At 44.7% G+C, this 20,968-nt stretch overlaps 1 protein-coding gene and 1 long non-coding RNA gene across 4 annotated transcripts in view; one reads left to right on the forward strand and one right to left on the reverse strand.

Annotated features, from left to right (window-relative positions):
- Positions 1-20,968, forward strand: part of CA10 (carbonic anhydrase 10) — a 492,493-nt gene that overhangs the window by 465,439 nt on the left and 6,086 nt on the right. For all 3 annotated transcript variants that reach the window (XM_040497096.1, XM_040497094.1, XM_040497095.1), the window contains 2 exons: positions 2,159-2,254; positions 7,038-7,110. In XM_040497096.1, the coding sequence (XP_040353030.1) occupies positions 2,159-2,254; positions 7,038-7,110 (169 nt within the window). The remainder of the gene's footprint in view (positions 1-2,158; positions 2,255-7,037; positions 7,111-20,968) is intronic.
- On the reverse strand, positions 20,150-20,967 carry LOC121044773 (uncharacterized). The gene is made up of 2 exons (XR_005797473.1): positions 20,856-20,967; positions 20,150-20,532 (listed from the first exon to the last, which is right to left on the reverse strand). It is a non-coding gene; the product is annotated as an uncharacterized LOC121044773 (long non-coding RNA).

Consider the following 20,968-nt stretch of genomic DNA (forward strand, 5'->3'; position numbering starts at 1 on the left):
AAGGTCAACTGTATTTTATTCTTTTTGTTGCTATTGTAAATGAGATTGACTTTATTAATTCCCTTTTCAGATACTTCATTGTTAGTGTATAGAAATGCCACCAATTTTTGTGTACTGAATGTGTATCCTGCAACTTTGCTGAATTCATTTATTAGTGCTAACAGTTTTTTGTTGTGGGTGAATCTTCAGTGTGTTCTACATATATGATTATTTCATCTGGAGAGATAATTTTCCTCCTTTCTTTCTGATTTGGATGCCTTTTATTTCTTTTTCTTATCTAATTGCTCTGCCTAGGACATTCAGCACTATGTTGACTAGAAGTGGAAAGATTGGGTATCATTGCCTTGTAATGGATCTTAAAGAAAATGTTTTCAGTTTTTCCCTATTGATTATGATGTTAGCTATGGGCTTTTCATATATGGCCTTTATTGTGTGGAGGTAAGTTCCTTCTATACCTGCTTTTGTTGAGAGTTTTTGTCGTGAACGGATGGCGAATTTTGCCAGATGCTTTTTCTAAATCTATTGAGATGGTCATGTGGTTTTTATTTTTCATTCTGTTAATGTGGTAGGTCACACCGATTGATTTACATATGTTAAACCATCCTTGCATCCCAGGAATAAATCCTACTTGGTCCTGATGTATAATGCTTTCAATGTGTTATTGAATTCAGTTTGCTAGAATTCTACTGAGGTTTTTTGCCTCTGTGTTCTTTAGGGATATTGGCCTATAATTCTCTTTTCTTAAAGTTTTTGGCTTTGTTTGGTATCAGGATGACGCTGGCCTCACAGGTTTGCAAGTATTCTCTCTTCAATTTTTTGGAAGAGTTTAAAAAGGATCAGTATGCGTTCTTCTTTGAATGACTGGTGGAATTCACCCACAAAGCCATCTGGTCCAGGGCTTTTCTTTGTTGGGGGGATGGGAGATTGATTACTACTTCAGTTCTCTTTATTTGTATTAATCTGTTCAGGTTTTTATTTCTTCTTGATTCAGTGTTGGTAGGTTGTGTGTTTCTAGGAATTTATCAATCCTAGAAAATTTCTAGGATCCTAGATGATCCTAGGAATTTATAGATCTTAGACCTATATGATTTCTTAAACCCTACATGTGTATCTGTGTGTGATCTATAAGCATAAAAAATACATATCTGGAAGGATAGACGCTAAGCTGTTAATAGTCCTATTGCTTGGGCTAGGATTACACAAAGGTGGAGGGAAACTTTTTTTAGTGTGTTACAAATATTATACCTCCATGATTTTTTAAAAAATCTATTTTCAAACCACAGCCTGAGATGAATTCTAAGGAGAAAATCACACCTGTTTTTCAGAGGAAGCAATCAAGTCTCAGTGAGGTAGAGTAAATTATTCATATGGGTAAAAATTGGTGGGGCATTAGTTGAACACGTATGTGTGCTATGTTTCAAAATTTCTTAGAAAATAATTTTCAAAAAATTAAGTAAAAGAGGGCAACCCTAGTTTCCTGGAGCCAAGATCCAAGACTCCGTGTGCTACCCACACTAACTATGGCACAAAGGCTCAACAAGCAGAGTGCTGACTTTCACTGGGCAAGGAGGGAATGGAGTCCCGCACGGTCAGATGACCTTGGCAGACTGGTGCATCAGGAGCTTCAGCCATCACTCTCTCTGTGTCAGGACTTCAGCATTTCATAGGCTGTCCACTGTCCTCTCCGAGTCACTGGGCTAACTCAGAACCTAACCATTCCCTGCTTGCCCAAGGCCATGAGGAAGATTCACTCAGTGCCAGTGACAGCTGTGGATGCAGCCGGGAGAGCGCGTCCACCCCTACAGGGCAGTTCTACTCCTAATAAGGGAAACTCACTTTACACACACTTTAGGGGGAATGTCCTGGGTGAGAGCCAGAGCCAGATGGGCACTGAGCTTATTAAAGGCAGGGTTATTACCAGAAAACATTTGCAAATATGTATGGGTTCTTTTCTGTGTGTGTGTGTGTGTGCATGCATTATACACACACACACACACACACACACCCCTCCCTGAATTGCTTTCAATTACAAGATTGCCTTTACAATTGTTCTACAATACACCTTATGGTGAACCCTTCTGTAGGGTGGCTATGCTGTGCCTTTTACACCTTTTCATGTGAAACTGTTGTTCTTACTGCTGTTTTTCCCTCCTGCCAGGTGCAGCTCATCCACTATAACCATGAGTTATACACAAATGTCACAGAAGCCGCAAAGAGCCCTAATGGATTGGTGGTAGTTTCTATATTTATAAAAGTAAGTGTCTTTCGTTCTTTCGTTCTTTTCTTGCCATTCCCACCCCAGGTCGGAAAACCAGCTTAGTCTCTGTTGGATCTTAGAAATAACAAAAGGGGTGATGTCCATGCCCAGGAAAAGCTGCAGGGTGGTGACTTTTATATCCATGAGATCTATGAAAAAAGAGATCTCTCTCATGAAGACGCAACAAAATGATGGTTCTTCCCTTTCATAGCATCAGGGGCCTGAGGATTTAGGCAGCCTTTGTCTCAGAAAGAAAAAGGGTGCTAGATCCAGGGACAGGCTTCAGGTCCCACATCATGCAAAAGATTCAAAAGGATGCAACAGAAGGGGAGGGGTGGCTCCCTGACAGCCCACAGGATCACACTCCTGTCCACCAGTTGCCCCTTGGAAACAGAGGTGCAAGGGCAATGTGGGATGTCCCTCCCCTCCCGCACTGCCCTGAACAGCTCCCTCCAGCTTCCCTGAAGGTGCTCTGAACATCACCTCCCATCCTCCCCTTTCCCTCATAAGTATCCCCAGGAGAAATTAAGCAAAGATCACCATGGCTGACTTTATGACATTCTTAGGAGACTCTACACCTCCCTAACAGTCAACGACAACGACAGATCTCCGGCCGTGAAAATTCTAAGTTGTTAAAAAAAAAAAAAAAATACTCCCCTTGAGCATTTTGACAGATATGGAGTGAAGCAGGTATGCACATTTAAAAGAAAATGGACAAAGAAGAAATGTCTTTCCAATTGGAAAAAGAAAGAGAGAGAGAGAGAGAAAAAACAAAAGGCATGTGTGACAGTTCCAAAAGTTGGAAGTTGCCGTGTCAGCCCCTGGGGAAGTTTTGGCCAGATCATGAGAGGAGGTGCCCCAGTTGAAACTTGGAATCTGGTGGATATGATCAATAGAAATCCAGCATTTGCTACTGGGGGGCTTTTAACAGAGTTCTCGTGGTGACATCATCACTGCTTAGGACAATAGGCATGGGGGTACCCCAGGCACTATACCCACTATTCCCTCCCCAAAAGCATCACCCTTTGCAATAGGCACTTTCTGCCATCTGATCATCCTTCTCCAGAGCCCATGCCACCTCCTGAGTTCCTCTCCCTCACCTGGTTCCCGTCAGGCCTTTTTTGTGGCCTGGGCAGAACTGTACATTGGGCAGAGGCATTTGTGACATGTTGGCCACCAAACTCCTGTAGCTTGTCATCGGCAAATATAGGAAGGGGCTGTTGGCCAAGGAAGCATATTTTTAGGCTGCCGTGCCTTCTGAGTACCTGATGTGATGCCCCAAAGAAAATTGATCCTAGCACGGATCCTGCCAGTCCCTGCCCTACACCTCGTGGTGCTGTCACAGACCCTGTTATAATGAACACAGATTCCTGAATTCCAGGCAATGGAGATGTGTATTTTACAGAGATTTTATTACTTAACCCAAATAATGAGTCTGTGGGGTAGGCATTAGTGTCCTTATCTTGCAGATGAGGAAAATGGCTCAGAGAATCTTGGCTTTCCACCCAAGTGTATGTAGCTCTTAACAGCCCATCCAGGAATGGAGCCCAGGTCTTCCTTGATTTTAATACTATGACCTTATTCACACTATATGCCTCCGCAACAGAGCATGGAGAAAGCAACTGAGATGAAGAAGACAGAACATGATATTCATAAACATCTCCCCCACATCCCTATGCTACCCACAAGCACAAGGCCAATTCCCATATCCCTCAACCAGCCTCAGTCATGATATTGATAACAGCTAGTGTGTTCATCCTGGGCCATGCTCATTGCTGTGTCACAATATTGCATCATGCATGCCTGGGAGCTCACCTCCTTCATTGGCTTTCCCGATGCCAGGGTTCCATGTCAGCCAACCTGGGCTGCCCAACAATGCCCGTCCTGTGGTGGGTGCTTCAGCCTTGGCCCTTGACTGCCTCACTTTGCTCAAAGCACCTGAGTCAGCAGATGTCATCCTGGAAGCTCAGGCACATTACAGCTGACAGGGTGATTGATACTCCAGGAAGTCAGCCTCCTCAACAGCAAACTATGGGCGTGTTTCACAAGCTCTGCCAGGAGCACGCTGTGCACCAAGAATACTGACACAGGTCTTGGCTGCGTCCCTGCGGGTTGCTGGAGGAACTTCCGCCTCTGCCCCTGCAGTCAGTGAAAAGGTGAGGACTAGCCCCTGCACCTTCTCAGGCCAGTTTGGCCCCTAGGGATGCTTCCAGTCTTTTCCTGAGCAAAGCTGACACATTCTGGCCAGACCTCAAACAAAATAAGCCACAGCATTTCTATCTTTGTCCAACATAATCAACTCCCAGATGCTTCACAGTGCGTTATCCAAGCTGAGACTTGTCATCTACTCATCCCGAAACACTGATTGAGTGTGGGACACAGGTGGGTCCTGTACTCAGCACGGGCCTAGAAATGAGATGAACCTAAGCTCTTAGCACTAAGGGCACACAGGCTCTGGTGGTCCTTCCCTCCTTCTGGTTTTTCTGCGTCTTCTTCCCAGCTCCCTGCCTGGTAGGCAGGCATAGAAAATGAGAGGCTGGGGCGCCTGGGTGGCGCAGTCGGTTAAGCGTCCGACTTCTGCCAGGTCACGATCTCGCGGTCTGTGAGTTCGAGCCCCGCGTTGGGCTCTGGGCGGATGGCTCGGAGCCTGGAGCCTGTTTCCGATTCTGTGTCTCCCTCTCTCTCTGCCCCTCCCCCGTTCATGCTCTGTCTCTCTCTGTCCCCAAAATAAATAAACGTTGAAAAAAAAATTAAAAAAAAAAAAAAGAAAAAAAGAAAATGAGAGGCCCCCACCTCTAGGTAAGCAGATCCCTAGAGATGGCACCCTGCTGAAAGCTGAGTCATTGAAAGGTTGGAGTTGTTGGCTAAAATAAGGGAATTGTTTATCTGGGGGTTTTATTTTTCTCTGTCCCCTTCTAATCCCCCATCCTTCCCATGACCACAGGGAGCTGAGGTTTGGCTGTAATTACTGCTCAATCACACACCATTAACTTCCCACTTAAGCTCACTTATACCCAGTACATACTTTATCCTCCCTCCCACGCCGCGAACACACTAGAGCCCACAAATCATCTGTGTGCACTTTGGAAATTTTTCAGTTATTTTTAATCAGCTTTTCAAAAGGGTCCATTCCCAATGTTAGCGCTGTCCAGACTCACCGGGTACCAGGAGCCCAAGGCACCCACTTAAGGGGGACAGCAGATTCCTTACCTGCCATGGCAGTGTCTTTTTGTCTCTCTTTTCATATGAATTGGCACAAACAGGTGGCTTCAAGCTATGTTTTAAACGGCCAAACAGGATGTCAAAGGAGAAGCTAAATTTGCCACAAAAGCTTCTGAGGAGCAGCAGTGTTTGCATTGGGACTTCTCTCCTTTTGGGGGTGGCTTTGAAAAACTCCACTGAGCATTGTCACTCACCAAGCCCCCCACCAGTGTGCGTTTGTCTCACCACAGCACACCCAGGAAACTGTGTGGGAAAAGAGAGACAGATGGAGGGAAAGTAAACAGTCTGTGCTTTCTCCAAACTAAAAATTACCTGTTGCTTATCTAATAATAATCATCATCATCTGCTACAATTTTTCCCGCCCTCAGAATAAATCAAATCTAAAATGCTGATGTGTCACAGCATCCAATTAGCAGCTGAGGCATAAATTGCAGAACTGAGAGAAGTAGGAGAGAAATGACTAGATGGATCCTCATACTTTGGAAAAGACTGAGTAGAAGGGAGGTGGTAAATAAAACGGTGTGCACAGCTATTTGAGGGCACATCACAGTCTCCAAGTGGTGGTCCTCTGGTTTAAGACCCTCGAAGCTTGCCTTGTTCTCCCAAAGAAGGAATTTGGAGACCTGAGGGCATGGGTACAGAATGAGAACTGATCCCTGAACATCTAGTACAATGTTTGGCTTGTAATAAGCACTTGGTAAATATCAATTGGATGTATGGGCCCATGGATAGATGCATGGTTGGATGGATGGGTGGGTGGTTGGATGGACGCGTGGATGGATGATTGGTTGACTGAATGGCATGGCTTATGGTATATTTTATTCTTGTGATAATAAGCAGTGATATAAGGTTCTATAGTCTTAGAGAGTTTTGTTTTTTTTTTATCTCCTAATACCTCTCTTCTGGGTACTCTTTCTCTCTGTATACTTAGATTAACTGTCCCTTTCCTGAAATGTCATTCCCTACCCTCTACTTAAAACTCGTTGATGGTTCCTCATCCCTACAGAATAAAGCTTAAAATGTCCTCACATGACATTCAAAGCCTGATATGAGCTAACCCCTGCCTACCTACCTCTCTAGCCTCACCTTTCATCTTTCCCCCAGAAGTACTTGCATAAGTATAACTAGTTCTCACTCCCTCATGTCCGTATGCACATATTTTCTGTATGTAATTTTTTTCCTTACCCTTCCCTCCTTTTGCACACTCTACCAGCAAAGCACCTTGTAACTTCCACCCATCCTTCAAGACTCATCTCATTCCTTAGCTCCCCAGATGCCCCAGGTAAGTGAACTTCCTCTAATATCATCACACCTATGATTCTATCATAGCACTCTTTACACTCTATTATAACCATTCATTTACTCACCTGTCTTCTTTCTCTAGACTGGGATTTCTTGAAAGCATAGTCTGTGTATTTAATGTCTGAATTTCCAGCCACCACGGTGTTTGGCACATGGTAGGCACTCAGTAAATATGAATGAATAAGTGAATGCGTGGAGGCAGTGTTCATCCTGGGATAGTACTGCCCAGTCACTAATATTTTCTTTTCTCTCCTAGGTTTCTGACTCATCAAACCCATTTCTTAATCGAATGCTCAACAGAGATACTATCACAAGAATAACATATAAAAGTAAGTTTGGTTCAATTTCCTATACAGCAACTCTTCTATAAAGGTTAGTCCTGTCTGAAGGCAGAAAGCCAGAACTGATGATCTCAGAGGGCCTCTTTCAGCTTCATGATCCTTTAATTCTCTAGAAAGTCACTCTGGAGAGTCAGGGTTGGCTAAGAAGCAGCTCATTTCAAAAGGACGTCCCCGGGGTGTCTTTGTCATCCACGCCTGTCTAAGGCGATAATGATTATTATGATGATGGTCATCGTTATCCCATGGATTGGTAATGAGCTGGGGGACTCCACTAGCTCACAAACTCCACCATGTCAGCTGGCCACATTTGGGGCTCTGCCAGTTATGTGATTGAAAAAGCATTCACCAGGTAGTTTGGATCCAACCTCAACATTTCCAGAGCTGGGCCACATCTCCCTCTCTCTGTCACTGAGTCCCTTTTCAGGCCAAGGCAGGGTGGCATCTTTCTTCATTGCTATGTGTGATCTCCTGCTCTAGAGGACTCTGTCCGTTTCCATGCCTTCAGGTTTCTAGAATGTTTTCTCCCCAGGATCCTTAAGCAGAAAAGAAAGAACGTTGCAAAGTTGAAAGGGGAAGAAGGAAAAGGGAACTATTGTGTCTCCCAGAGCAAACCCAGAAGTTGCAAGGTCTAGGAAAAGTTATACCTCACACCGCGAGATGAAAGAAGTAGGACAGGAAAAACTATTTTTTAAATAAATTAGGAAGGAGCAGAAAAGTGGGATTCAGGTCCTGACTTTGTCCTTAAGCAAGGAGCCTCTTCATGTTAACTCTGTTTCTTCATCTATAAAGTGAAGAAGTTCAACTTCAGGTTTCTAGGGTCCTTCTGGGTCTGGGATTTTGAATTAAGCAATAGGTAGATCATGACTTCACCGAAGTAAAAAGCAAAATGCAAACATTCTTATACCCACATCCTTGCGGAGCACCCTTTCGCCAAGCCAGGAGCTCAGCTCTGTCTGCTGTTTCTGCTTCCAGTGGTGATGGGGGAAAGACAGAGTGAATGCTTTCGGGTCTCCGTGGACTGCTGGAAGGAGAGTATGGAGAACCCTTCCCTCATTCATTTATTCACGCATTCAGAAAACATTTTCCATACACCTGCCCATGACAGACACCAGGCAAGTCTCCCGAAGTATAAAAATGGCCAGACACCAGCCCTTCCCACAAGTGCTCACTGCCAAGTCACTTCCATATGAAAAGGTTGGGGTGTGGGGCAGTGGGGATGACGAATGAACTTGGAGAATCACAGTCCCCCTAGATGGACATCACCTGGAAGAATGAGTTGTCTCCAAAACCTACCCGCCCTTCCTCACCAGAGCCCCTATGGAGTCCTCTCTCAGTATACACTCAAGTTACTCATCTAAGGAAGGCGTTTCTATTTTGTGTGCAAAGAGCACATTTTACAACTGCCCATAAAATATTATTAGTCTTTTAACTTTTTTTGATTAAAAAAGCATGAAAATTAAATAAAATGTTTTCAAATTATCTTGAATTTGCAGTTTAGAGACCGTGAAAAGCCATGAAATCACACATTAAGCCCCAACACACAATCTAACAGATTGCCAGCTGCAGAGTCACTCATTAGTGGGACTTTCCTCCCCCAACCCACCCCCAGCACAGGTCTGATTAATATTAAGTGATGTGGCTGCTGTCGAAAATGAAACCCTCCACGGGGGTCTGAGCTACAGAAAGGTGGCCTTCCTCAGGAACTGGTACCAATCCTTGTGCAAACAAGGGGCTGGAGAGCCAGGGGGACAGATCTTGTCGGGACCAATGACAGATGGCCCTTTTGTGGGTAAGGGAAACTTCAGCTTCATCTGTTTTGAATGAGGCATCCCTGCTGACTGCCGCCCCATCAGCTCCGTGGGGATTGAGAAGGACCACTTTGACAATAGCTGAAGTGGATCACAATGTGAAAACCCAAGACCTTCATTCAGTTGTTCACTCACTCCACAAATATTTACTGAGTGGATCCTAGGTGCCACAAGATAGATCAACAGGACGTGTTTTCTGTCCACAGGGTCCTCACTCTAGGTCGGGAGACAGACATACGGTAGTGCATTATAGAGATTTACGTAACAAACATAATGCAAAAAAAAAAAAAAAAAAAAAAACTGGAAAGAACTCTTTGGGATCATGGAAAAACTGCCTAGAATACATGGCAAGGGTGCACCAAGCAGGTGCCTTTAAAATAAGGACTGAATCAATGAATAACTTTGCTGGAGAAAGAGAGGTGTGAGAAAGGGGGGGAGGGGAGAGAAGAAAAGAGGGAGGAAGGAAGGAAGCAAGGGAGGAAAAAGAGGAAGAGGGAGGCAAGGAAGGAAGGAGGGGGGGATGGCAGAAAGGAAAAAGAGGGAAGGAGGGAGGACATTCCAAGCACAGAGGGCCACATCCAAAGCAAGAAGAGCATTACAAGGACTGTGAAGGGTTCAGAGGAAGGAACTCTGCCTTCATCAGCTGTCCATTGCAGCGCCCACAGTAAACACGGGTTAGGCTTGAATTAATAGAGGAATGAGTGGCCCCTGCAGTGTTAGTGACAGGGGCAGAGAGAGTCACAGGAGAGGTCATTTGGGTCCAGATATCGAAGGGTCTTGATGCCAGGCTGAGGAGTCTCTGCAGAAGACTGATGTGCATAAACGCCCTCACCCCTAGAAATGCAAACGGAAGAGAGTGGGCGCATCCCCTTCTCCTTCTGTCCCTCATAATCTATCAGTCACGGCGAAGGGAAGAGAAAGGGAATGAAAGCAAGATAAAGAGACCCCACATGGGGAGAGGTAACTGCTTTTGACCCCACAATCACAGGTATTTGTGCTCTTACACCCTGGGCAATAATGGAGGCATTCCCAGTAGCACCTTTATCAGGCGCCACAGGGATAATGATGGCCCTACCAGTGGGAATGACCTCGACGCCGCTATGTGCAGGACACCGTGGCCAAAAGGGATTGATTTGCTCAGCAGGAGAGCGCCAGCACTCTTCCATCCGCTAAACTCTCTGACGCAGCCAGCCTGTGGAAAGTTGGCCTGGTAGCAAGTGGGGGATGTTCTGAAGCAGGAATCATTTACTAGGAGGCAGGCAGTGGGTGGGAAACACAAGCCTGGAAGCCTCCCCAGAGGCTCTCGAGACGTGCTAGCATCAGCCGCTGAGTTCCAGTGGAGACACCACCACCTGATCAGGGACATCTATCAGGCTACCCTGCTTCTGTACTTCTAAGTAAGATTGAAAGAAATCAACCCCTTCCCCCACTGCCACCCAACCACACTCCCCAGGGACACATGACCCCGACCCACACCCACTCTCCCAACCAGCCCATTCTTCTGCTGCTACTCAAAATGACACCCCACCATAACTTCAACTTGCCCCACTCACTTAGACATGGTACGCACGCCACAATGTGCTGAGTATCAGGAGTAGGGAAGCGACACTGAGTACCTTCAACATTTCGGGCTTGTGCTAATAGCTTTCATGCAACACCTTACCTAGTGTTCCCAAAGTACCCACCTTCAAAGTGGGTATGATTTGCTATCCCAGTGTACATATGAGGAAACCAAGGCCCAGGAAGTGAAACGATTTGACAAGGACATACATCTAGTAAGTGATTGTGTATGTCAGCAACTTCTGCATAACAAACAAACATTCAACAAGCAGCATTGATATTTCCTGCTGCAGCTTCGGTGGCTTGGCTGTCACTTCTCTGGGATCAGGAAGATACCCATGGCAAGTACTTCTGACGGTGGAGGTCAGAAATGTGTGATGTTACTTATGGTGTAGGCTTGAAACTCACACACTGTCACTTCTATCCAGTTTTAACTGGCCAAAGAAAGAGACATGGCCAAGCCCAACCTCAGAATCCTCCCATGGAGGTGGGGATGGGAAGGGAGTGAACATTCCCTGAACAGTAATCTGGTCCTCCATAGTGAAGGAGCAAGGATTCAAACATAGGTCCTCCTAAGAACTTTTCTATGCCCTCATCTTCCCATCATGCTTCCTCTCTAGGGATAGAGAAAAACCTTACCTCTGAGGTCTTAGAACTAGTTGTAAGGCTGATCCTTTCACATTGCATGAAACTCATCAGCATGTTTTTTTCTTAATTCTAACTTTGGTTCAATGTCAAGAGTCATCTCCTTGCATTTGCATTTGTTTCCACTTGGAAGGGACATAAACTAGCCACAGAACTTGTGGGCACATTGAACGTTCAGGTGATGGACATTGAGGAGGGCACCTGTTGGGATGAGCACTGGGTGTTGTATGGAAATCAATCTGACAATGAATTTCATATTTAAAAAAAGAAAGAAAGTTCAGGTTCATTCTATCCTAAGCTCTCTGCAACTCTTGCCTATGCCTTGGCATGGGACCACCAATGGAAATCAGCGTCATCCAGAAGGACACAGCAGCACTGCCATCATTGGCAAACAGAGTAACCAGAGAAGGCATAGACATTTCTTCCAGATGGGGGTCAATCTTCCCCATCATTCTTTCTCTTGGAGGCCATTGTTAGGAGAAATCAGTCTAAGACTTTGAGCAGTGACACCATCTGCTGATAAGGATCACTCTGGTCCCTTCATTGGAAGGAGACAGTAGAGGAGCAAAGGTCAACATTGGGAGATAATTTGCAACAATCCAAGTGACTTGACAATGTCAATAGTAATCCCAGGCCAATGTGGATGGGGTGGTGAGAAATGCTTGGGTATATTTTGAAGGAAGAACCACAAGATTTCTTGATAGATCAGATTTGTGATATGAGGGAAAGTGAGGAACCAAGATGACTGTAAGGCTTTTAGCCTGAGCAACTGAAGGGAGGACACTCTCATCAGTGGAGATGGGGAAGACTGAGATGAAGCATATTCGTGGGTGGGGAAAGGAATCAGAATTTTCTAATGTGTTAAGCTTGAGATGTCTATTGGGCATCCAAGAAGAGGTGTGGAGTGGGCAGTTAGATATGAGTCTGGATTTCAGGAGAGAGAACTGAAGATATAAATGTGGAAGTCATTGGGATCCAGATGGCATTTAAACCTGGGTAAAATCATGAGTGAGAATAAATAGAGAAGAGAGGCGGGACATGTCCTCATTTTTGAAAGAGCAGCTCAAATCCCCATGACTTAGGATTGCAAATCATTTCTAAAGATATCTTTTAAATCCCACCCTGGAAGAGGCTCTTGTGTGTCTGTCTCATCAACTAGCTAAAGAGGTGCAGGTGAGTGGGAGCAAGCATGGAAGCACAGGGTGCAATGACCACAAAATGGCAACTATTTGCTTGAGTTGGTCACAGATTAGAGGACTCAGAAAAAAGGAATTGTGCAAAGTCATTCTATTGAGCCAGTTAAGAAAATCAATGCCAGGGAATAGGTAAAAGACAACCAGAAGGAGAATCTTACCAAAAGGACTAGAAATTTTGGAAGCCAGATACCATGGTGGTGAAACCACCATACTTAGAGAAAGGAACGTGCTCTCGTGAAGAGAGAGAGAACTGAGCAGACCTGGGCTCCTGTCTCTACCACTTCCTTGGCTGTGCGACTTCAGGCAGTTTTCGTAACATCTCCGAAATTACGATTTCCTCGTCAGTAAAAGGAGGATAGTCCGACTGATATTGAGAGGGTTGGGTGAGGATTAAGCAAGGTAGTCTGTTGCCTAGACAATGACTGGTGTAAGCTAGCTATATTATTTTGTGTGTTCCTAAATTGTCCGAAGGACGAGTGGGAGAAAGATCACTATGAAGCCAAATAAAAACTATATTCACAGTGAATACAGTGCTGGGCACACAATACGGCTTACTTTAAGCAAAGGACAGCTCCTGTATATGAAGCCATGCAGTGGGTAGTAATGGCCTAGTGACGTTCTACTTTCCTTGGAAGCTTAGATTTCATATGTCTGAGCAAATCTTAGAAAACACTCTTACGAACCCAGGCCAACAATGGAAAAGACCAGCCTGAATTAATTTCAGGCTGAATTTAGAAGGTCTTCTAAAGAAAATCCATTTTATTAAAGTGAAATTCCCCTTCAATAGATTGAGGGTCAAGACCGGAATCATGACATTGAAAAATGGATTTTCTGAATGGATTTTCTGGAGGAGATATCAGTAATTTACGCGAAGTATTTTAATTTTTTAATGTAGTATCGTGTAAGAATGCCAATATCCCTCCATTTTTCTTGTGTTAATTAATTAGCATCCCAAATTACATAAAAGGTAACATTCTTATCATTTTAGTATCCACCTGACTTCATCAAGCTGGCGTTATTTTTTTAAAAGCGATTTTATGATATTTTTTTCAAGGGTGAAACCAGTAAACTAATGGAGTGCAAAGAGCCTTCTTAAATTGAGAACAGGGAGTAGTTATTAGAACATTACGTATAAATGAAGGCTTTCTTCCGATGTCCTAGGACAGAGTATCATTTGGATAGCTTCATTCTCTCTCACATAGTCAATTCATTTCATAGATTGTAAATACAGTACTGAACTTCAGCCCATTATGAATCCAAAAGATCACAGATTCCAAACTTTAACAGTCTGGCTGTTGTCCTAATATATTTCCTCCAAGGAAATAAAGACACACAACCAAAGGCATTTAGAGGAGAGATTTTAAACATGGTGATTTGACGCACAGTACGAGCCCCTTAAAACACTGTTTTCAGTCTTTCCTGCTTACAACTTTGCTTTGGTCCCCTACCCTGACCCCGGCTAAAAGACGAATGCATAGGAAAGGAGAGACCAACTCGTGACTGCCTTATACCTCTCAGCTCCTTGGGAAGTGTTCCAGGCACCCGCTCCTCAGAGGGACGCAGTGGTAAATGTGATGAAATATCACCAGGGAGTTTAAGCATATTGCTCCTGGTGCCTCTCTCTATGCTTAATTGAACTTGTACTTTCATTTCAAAAGAATGGCTTTGGAGATGTTGTCACAGAATGAGAAATGCAGCACACTGCTTGCCATGTTGCAATCTAAGCAGTAACTCAGGGAAGCGAGGCACAGAAAAGGAGGGGCTTACCTCCATGAATCCAATTCTTAGAGGCCCTGTTTTTCACTGATTGTTTGTATAAAACAAAAAATCATATGACTTTATTCTTGAGTAATTGCCTTTTTTCATTTCACTTGGATTTGCCGCAGATTATGAGAGGAAATGTCATTCCATGTGAGAAAATTGCCAAATAGTTCCTTATTGATCGGAAGCAAGCCCAGGATCGATCCCTGGAACCACCATGCCTTTTTCTCATTGGCATCATTCTCTTTGAATGGGAACTTCATAAGCAGGGACTGGGTGATGTTAAATCTCTCAGTAATCCACATAAGTAAACACGACACATTTAATAGAGGCTGCTGTTGGAGCTCAGATGAAGGGAACGATTCCCCCACTATTCAGTCCTGGGTGTTTTACTTATAAAAATAAGTAAGAAAAAGTCAGCTTGAGAATTGTATCCATGACCAAGAACTCAGTAGAAGATGAATCACAGATTCAGCAAGGGCATGTCATAAAATTAAAAAGCACAGCTGTTGACTTCTCCAGTCATTTGAAAGAATAAAATCGGGCTATGAACCACATGTAACTATTCTATACCTATTGAGTATCCAAGGTGTCTTCCGGTACTATAAAGATATAGCCAACACATTAAACATTACAAAAGTTTGAGCTACTGAGGGTAAATTTGTTTGGGTAAACTTGTTTATGTTTATCCCACCAAATACACCAAGCAAGTCTCCTTGGGGAAAAAAGAAGCTGTAAAAATGTGGCCTGGGGTTCTCAAACTCTATTCCCTGAAAGATGGAACCCTGACTTAAAGGCAGCCTGAGGCAGAGTGAGAATTCATGAGGACAAACATTACATGTTAAATGCATGCCAATTTCAGCAATGTAAATACAGGGTATAGACGTGTTTGGTGTAGAAACACAGTAATGCCAGCTGAAGACTGGCACCAGTCTCTCACCCTGATATCTTGGGGGTGTGATATATATGGGGGTAATAGTGAGCAGTATGTATTTAAGCTAATGGTACGAACTGGAGCCTCAGAGATTTTTCTCCATCATCTGACAAATGATATTTCCTCTTCTTCCTTTAGTTTCTGCCCAGCACCATTACCAGGTGGAGCGGCTGGGCAGAAAACGTTTTTGCTGATTCATCCCATCAGTGTTTGTTGAGCACCCACTATGTGGTGGACCTCATGCTGAGGCCTGGGGATTCAGAGGTAAAAGACAGAAGCCCTTCTCCAAAGGCTCACAGGGTAGTGGGGACGTTTAAATAGTAAGTTATTCTTGGCAAGCAGAGTCAGCAAATATGGTGGAAAATGAACCACTAACCCAGCTGGGGAGAGTCAGGAGACCTCAGGGAGGTCAAGCTTGGTTATCCCGGGGAAGTAGTCATCCTGGGTGAGGAAGCGGGAGTGCCATCAATGCTACCCAGTACAGCATGTGCCAAGTACAAATCTTCCTCAACTTACCGTGGGACTGTGTTCAGTAAACCCATCATAAGTTGAAAGTATCCCAAGTCAAAAATGCCGCTAGGGGCACCTGGGTGTCTCAGTCGGTTGAGTGTCCGACTTCAGCTCAGATCATGATCACTCAGTCCATGAGTTCAAGCCCCACATCAGGCTCTGTGCTGACAGCTCACAGCCTGGAGTCTGCTTCAGATTCTGTGTCTCCCTCTCTCTCTCTCTGCCCCTCCCCCACTCATTCTCTCTCTCTCTCTCTCTCTCTCTCTCTCTCTCTCTCTCTCTCAAAAATAAATAAACATTGGGGCGCCTGGGTGGCTCAGTCAGTTAAGTGGCTGACTTCAGCTCAGGTCATGATCTCACAGTTTGTGAGCTCCAGCCCCGAATCGCGCTCTGTGCTGATGGCTCAGAGCCTGGAGCCTGCTTCAGATTCTGTGTCTCCCTCTCTCTCTCTCTCTGCCCCTCCCCCATTCATGCTCTGTCTCTATCTCTGTCAAAAATAAATAAACATTAAAAAAAAATTTTTAAATGCCGCTAATACACCCCACCTACCCACCATCATCACTTAGCCTCGCTGACCTTAAACATGTCCAGAATACTCACATTAGCCCACAGTTGGGCAAAATCATCTGACACAAAGCCTATTTTATAATGAAGTGTTGATTATCCCATGTAATTTATTGAATACTGCACTGAAAGTGGAGAACGGAATATAAACGGTTGTATCTGGGTACAGAATGGTTGGAGGTTACCATTCTGGGTACAGAATGGTTGTTTACATAACCTCATGATCAAGAGGCTGACTGGGAGCTTCAGCTCGCTGCCCAGCATCATGGGAGAGGGTCATACTGTATATCGCTGGCCTGGGAAAAGATCCAAATGGACAATTCGAAGTATGGTTTCTACTGGATGAGTATTACTTTCACACCATTATAAAGCTGAAGAATCGTAAATTGACCCATCCAAAGTTAGAGACCATCTGTACTCAAAAAGCGTGGTCTTATTCTTCAAACAACTCTGAGGCAAGTACTCGGTCTCAGTTAGTCTGGGCTGCTGTCATAAACTACCACAGACAGGTGGCTTACAAACAGATTTACTTCTGATAGCTCCAGAGGCTGGAATTCCAAGATCAAGATGCCAGCCAGCATGGTTGGATTCTGGCAAGGACCCTGTCTTGAGTTGCAGAAATTTTGTTGCGTCTTCACATGGATGAAGGGGTGAGAGCGTTCTCTGGAGTCCCTTTAATAAGGGCGCTAATCCCATTCGTGAGGGCCCCATCCTCATGATCTAATTATCTCCCCAAAGCCCTGCCTCCTAATACTGTCACATTAGAGGCTAGGACTTCAAGATACGAATTTGGGGGGGACACACACATTCTGCCCATTGGTTACCCCAACCATCTGCTTACTACAGATGTGAAAACTGAGGCTGGAGTGGTTACCTGCACATCCACGGCCACACAGAAGGTGAGCAGTGATGTCAGCACTCCCCAAGACAGGTCTGAGTCCAGTTCTCACACTCTTCACACTCAGTCTTCCCAACTTCTGTGGTGTGAGGAAATAAAAAGGTCAAAAGGTGAAGGATGAATATTAGCAAGATTCGTGGAAAGAAAGCAGCAAAGGGGGAGCAGGGGAGAGTGGAAGCACCCACAAGCTGACTGAGTTCTCTCACAGAGGGTTGCATCTCTCAGGGATGTGGGCGAAGAGGAACCTCCTGGCAGGACCCCAGCAGGTGGAGTTGGGATATGGGCATGCCAGTGTTTTGGAAGCACACTGTTACCCTACTGTGTGGGTTAAATTCACTAACAGGGCGTCTTGCTCCTAGCCTGCCCCCCCCCCCACCACCACCCACACACACCGACACTTTCCTCCAACATGGACGCAACACAGGGGCTGGTGACAGTTTCAGAGAAACATAAATGTTCTTTTTCTTATTTCCAGCCATGCCTGCAATGCTACTCATTCTGCTGCCTCCTTCCTTCCCTCCTCTCCACCGCCCCAAATAAAATAAAATACAATAATAGCAGCACGCTAGAGTACCCAATATGCTCTGCATGCAAGCTTGGTTAAACACATCGCATTGACCTTTAATAAAGATGTGCCGAATGCTTCCTTCTCTCATTCAGTATGTTAATCTTCAGGCCAAACCGCCATCAGAGCAAGCATCATTAAGTGCAGATCTGATCTTGCCACTCCCCTGCTGTAACCCTTCAGTGCCTCCACATTGCCTACAGGATGAAGCCCAAACTCCCAATAGTGCAGAGAAGGACCTCCCGGGTGTGGCCTGTGCCAGTGGCCAACTTCATCTTGCACAACACCCCTCCCTCCCTCTGCACCTGACCAGCACTCCAGCCCTCTTTCAAGGGGAGTCTCTCTCTCTCCATCCTCAGTTCTTTACCTACAGTGCCGTTGACACTCACCCCACTGGCAGCTACACTGATTACCTCCTGTCATTCAAAATGCAGTTTGGGTCAGCTCCTCCATTAATACTTTCCTGAGTCCCACCCCTAGGCAGAACTGACAACCTCTCAGTGGACACAGTACAGATATATGTCACTGTCTCTGTGGCTCCTTGCTACATTCACTTAATTACATCCTGCTCACCTACTCTTAGCTTAGTGCTTGACATACATTAGGGGCTTAAGAAACAGTGAGAGCCAAAAAATGGATATTCAACAGAAGCTTACTGTGTTGATGCCTGATCTGACTCTCAGGGACCATCACATTGACATGTGCTCTGGACACTATGGCTTTATTAGAGAAGCATCTGACCATACAGGGCAGGGTACAGACCCAATCCAGCCATACTCCAATCATTGCACCTTTCCTGGGCTTGTCCTGATTCCTTCATGTTTGGATAGGAAGGTAGATACATTTAAATGGAAATTGAAAGAAAGTCCTTTCTTCTAGGGTCAGTCTCCAAATCCAGCTTGACCTCTCTGTCTGTCTTATGGTCATTTTGTGGACAAAGCTCTAGAGATGTTCAATTCCCCCCGTCAGGGTAGTCAGAGCAGTTGGGGAAGGAGGAGGGAAACGGTGGTTTTATTTACATCATTTCAAACCACTGAATCAGTTGATTTGTTCTTAATTCAGTTGACGAGGGAAGGAGCACTGGAGTTCAAGTTCCCTTGGCAGAGATGACTCTTTCTTATCAGAGAAACTTGAGTGAGCAATTTCTGGAGATGCAGAAGGTAGGGGGCCTCTGCCCAGGAAAATGGATTAGCATCCTTGATGCTCTCAGGATCAGAAGGTAGGAACAGGCCTGACCAAGGTGCACTCACCACCACCTGATAGAAGAGCCCACATGTGTTTATTTTGCCATTTCTTGTCCGTCTCCTCAATAAAATGAGGGTGGACACTGCATCTATCTTGTTGACTGCTCTATCCCCAGACCTTAACCCTATGCCTGGCACAAAGAGGTGCTTAGTGAACATTTGTTGAGTGAATGAATGACTTTGGTCTGGAAGTCAGGAGAGCTGGCTTCCAGTTCGCACTCTGAAGTCACCAGCAAGCTCTGTGACCTTAGGCATGTTACTGTACCTCTCTGATCTTAAGCTTCTTGTCAATGAGGAGTTATTATCCGCCTGACCAGTTTTACAGGTCACTGTGAGTTTCCAGCTGTATATGAAAGTCCTTTTTTTAGCATTATATGTGCACAGTACTAAACCTGAGAGATGATGTCGACTATTGAAGAGTTGGTCCTTTTCCACTGGGCATTAGAAATGTGGATGAGAGGATCTAGGAGGACTGGAGGAACCAGGCTCATCCCTCCACCTGCCAGGCACTGGGTTCCTGCCGTGCATTCTCTGGGCCTCCTGGACTGGCCACAGTGGTGGACACTTATGATAAACTGGGAATGCAAGACCCCTGGACACTTAGATCTGGAATCACCAGGATAGAGAGGGCAGTGGAAGCCATGAATGTAAATGGTCTTCTCACTGTAGAGTGAGGGGGGGGGAAAGCCTTGGACATGTCCCCCAATAAATGTCAACACAGAGAGAAGTAGGTGGAAAATCAGGAGCCAGCAACAGAACCTGAGAAGGAATGACCAAAAAAAAAAAAAAATAGGAATACCAAGCATGGCATTTTGGAAGCCAGGAGAAGAGAGTAAGAGCGCATGGAAAGAAGGGGAGGGATCATAGAGGATAGGAGTGAGAGAGGCTCATTGGAATTTGTGGATATTTGAAAACTTCAGTACATTCAGTGTTTACAAAGTACAACCAGTGTGTTGAATTTAAAAATCAGAATGAAACAAACCAAAACGGCAATTGTTTTTAGTTGATCGAGGTGCTTATTATCCTCTTGTTTTCTCTCTTTTTTCCATGTAGTCTGATATATACTTATGTCACTTTTATAACTGAAAAAGCATATTTAATACTAAAATACATATGAGTGTGACTACCTCAAATACGTGTAAAAAGAGAAAAGGCTATGTACATGGGCCCGATAGAGAGGAGATCCACAAAAATGAAATCCATTGTTGAACTTAACTGTTGAATCTCATGGTAGGATCTGGCCTGATTTGCTTTTCTTTCTAAAAGTGTTTTCTTAACGTCCTTTTAATTGAGCAATGTAAACAAATAAGAATGGTGACCAGGAGATGTTTCAATAGGTCCTGAAGCCTTTAATTGTATATTTCATTATGACTATAATGCTATGGGTCTAGGTCTCAGGGGCCATCACCATGGACTTGGTTCTTTCCTGTGTCCTTGTAGTGACCACATTTCTGTTCGCCAGTATTCATTGCCCCCATCCTGCTGGAGAAATGTGCTTCTTTGAATCCCCGATGTCAACCTTGACCATGTTACTTCTTGGGCTGCCAAAGTGTGAGCAGAAGTGACATGTGTCCCTTCTAGGATGGAAGTTTTAAGAGACAACATATGCTTCATCATGCTTGCTTTCTATCATTGCTACTCACAAGGGTCTTAAATGGCAGCTGCTCTATGGGCCTGAGTCCCTGAGTGTGAACAGCAGTGACATGGAGGCAGCTCCCAGCCAACCTAGGGTGAACATGTACACAAGCAAGAAATAAACCTTTGTTGTTTAAAATAACTGAGATTCATGGGGCCCCTGGGTGGCTCAGTCAGTTGAGTGTCCAACTTTGGCTCGGGTCATGATCTCACCATTCGTAGGTTTGAGGCCTGCATCAGGCTCTGTGCTGATAGCTCAGAGCCTGGAGCCTGCTTCAGATTCTGTGTCTCCCTCTCTCTCTGCCCCTCCCCTGCTCATGCTCTGTCTCTCTCTGTCTTGAAAATAAATAAAACATTAAAAAATTTAAAAATAACTGAGATTGGGGGGGTGGGGGCAGGAGGCTGTTCATTACTATAGCCTGTCCTAGCAGATACAGTCTTCTGGAGTCTGAAAAGAAAAAGAAAAAAAAAAAAAACAATTATCAGCAATATCACACTTTCTCAAGAAACCTAACTCTTAAATCTT

Source organism: Herpailurus yagouaroundi, unplaced genomic scaffold (genome assembly GCF_014898765.1).
Source record: "Herpailurus yagouaroundi ecotype Mexico unplaced genomic scaffold, PumYag 189, whole genome shotgun sequence".
Lineage (NCBI taxonomy): Eukaryota > Metazoa > Chordata > Mammalia > Carnivora > Felidae > Herpailurus > Herpailurus yagouaroundi.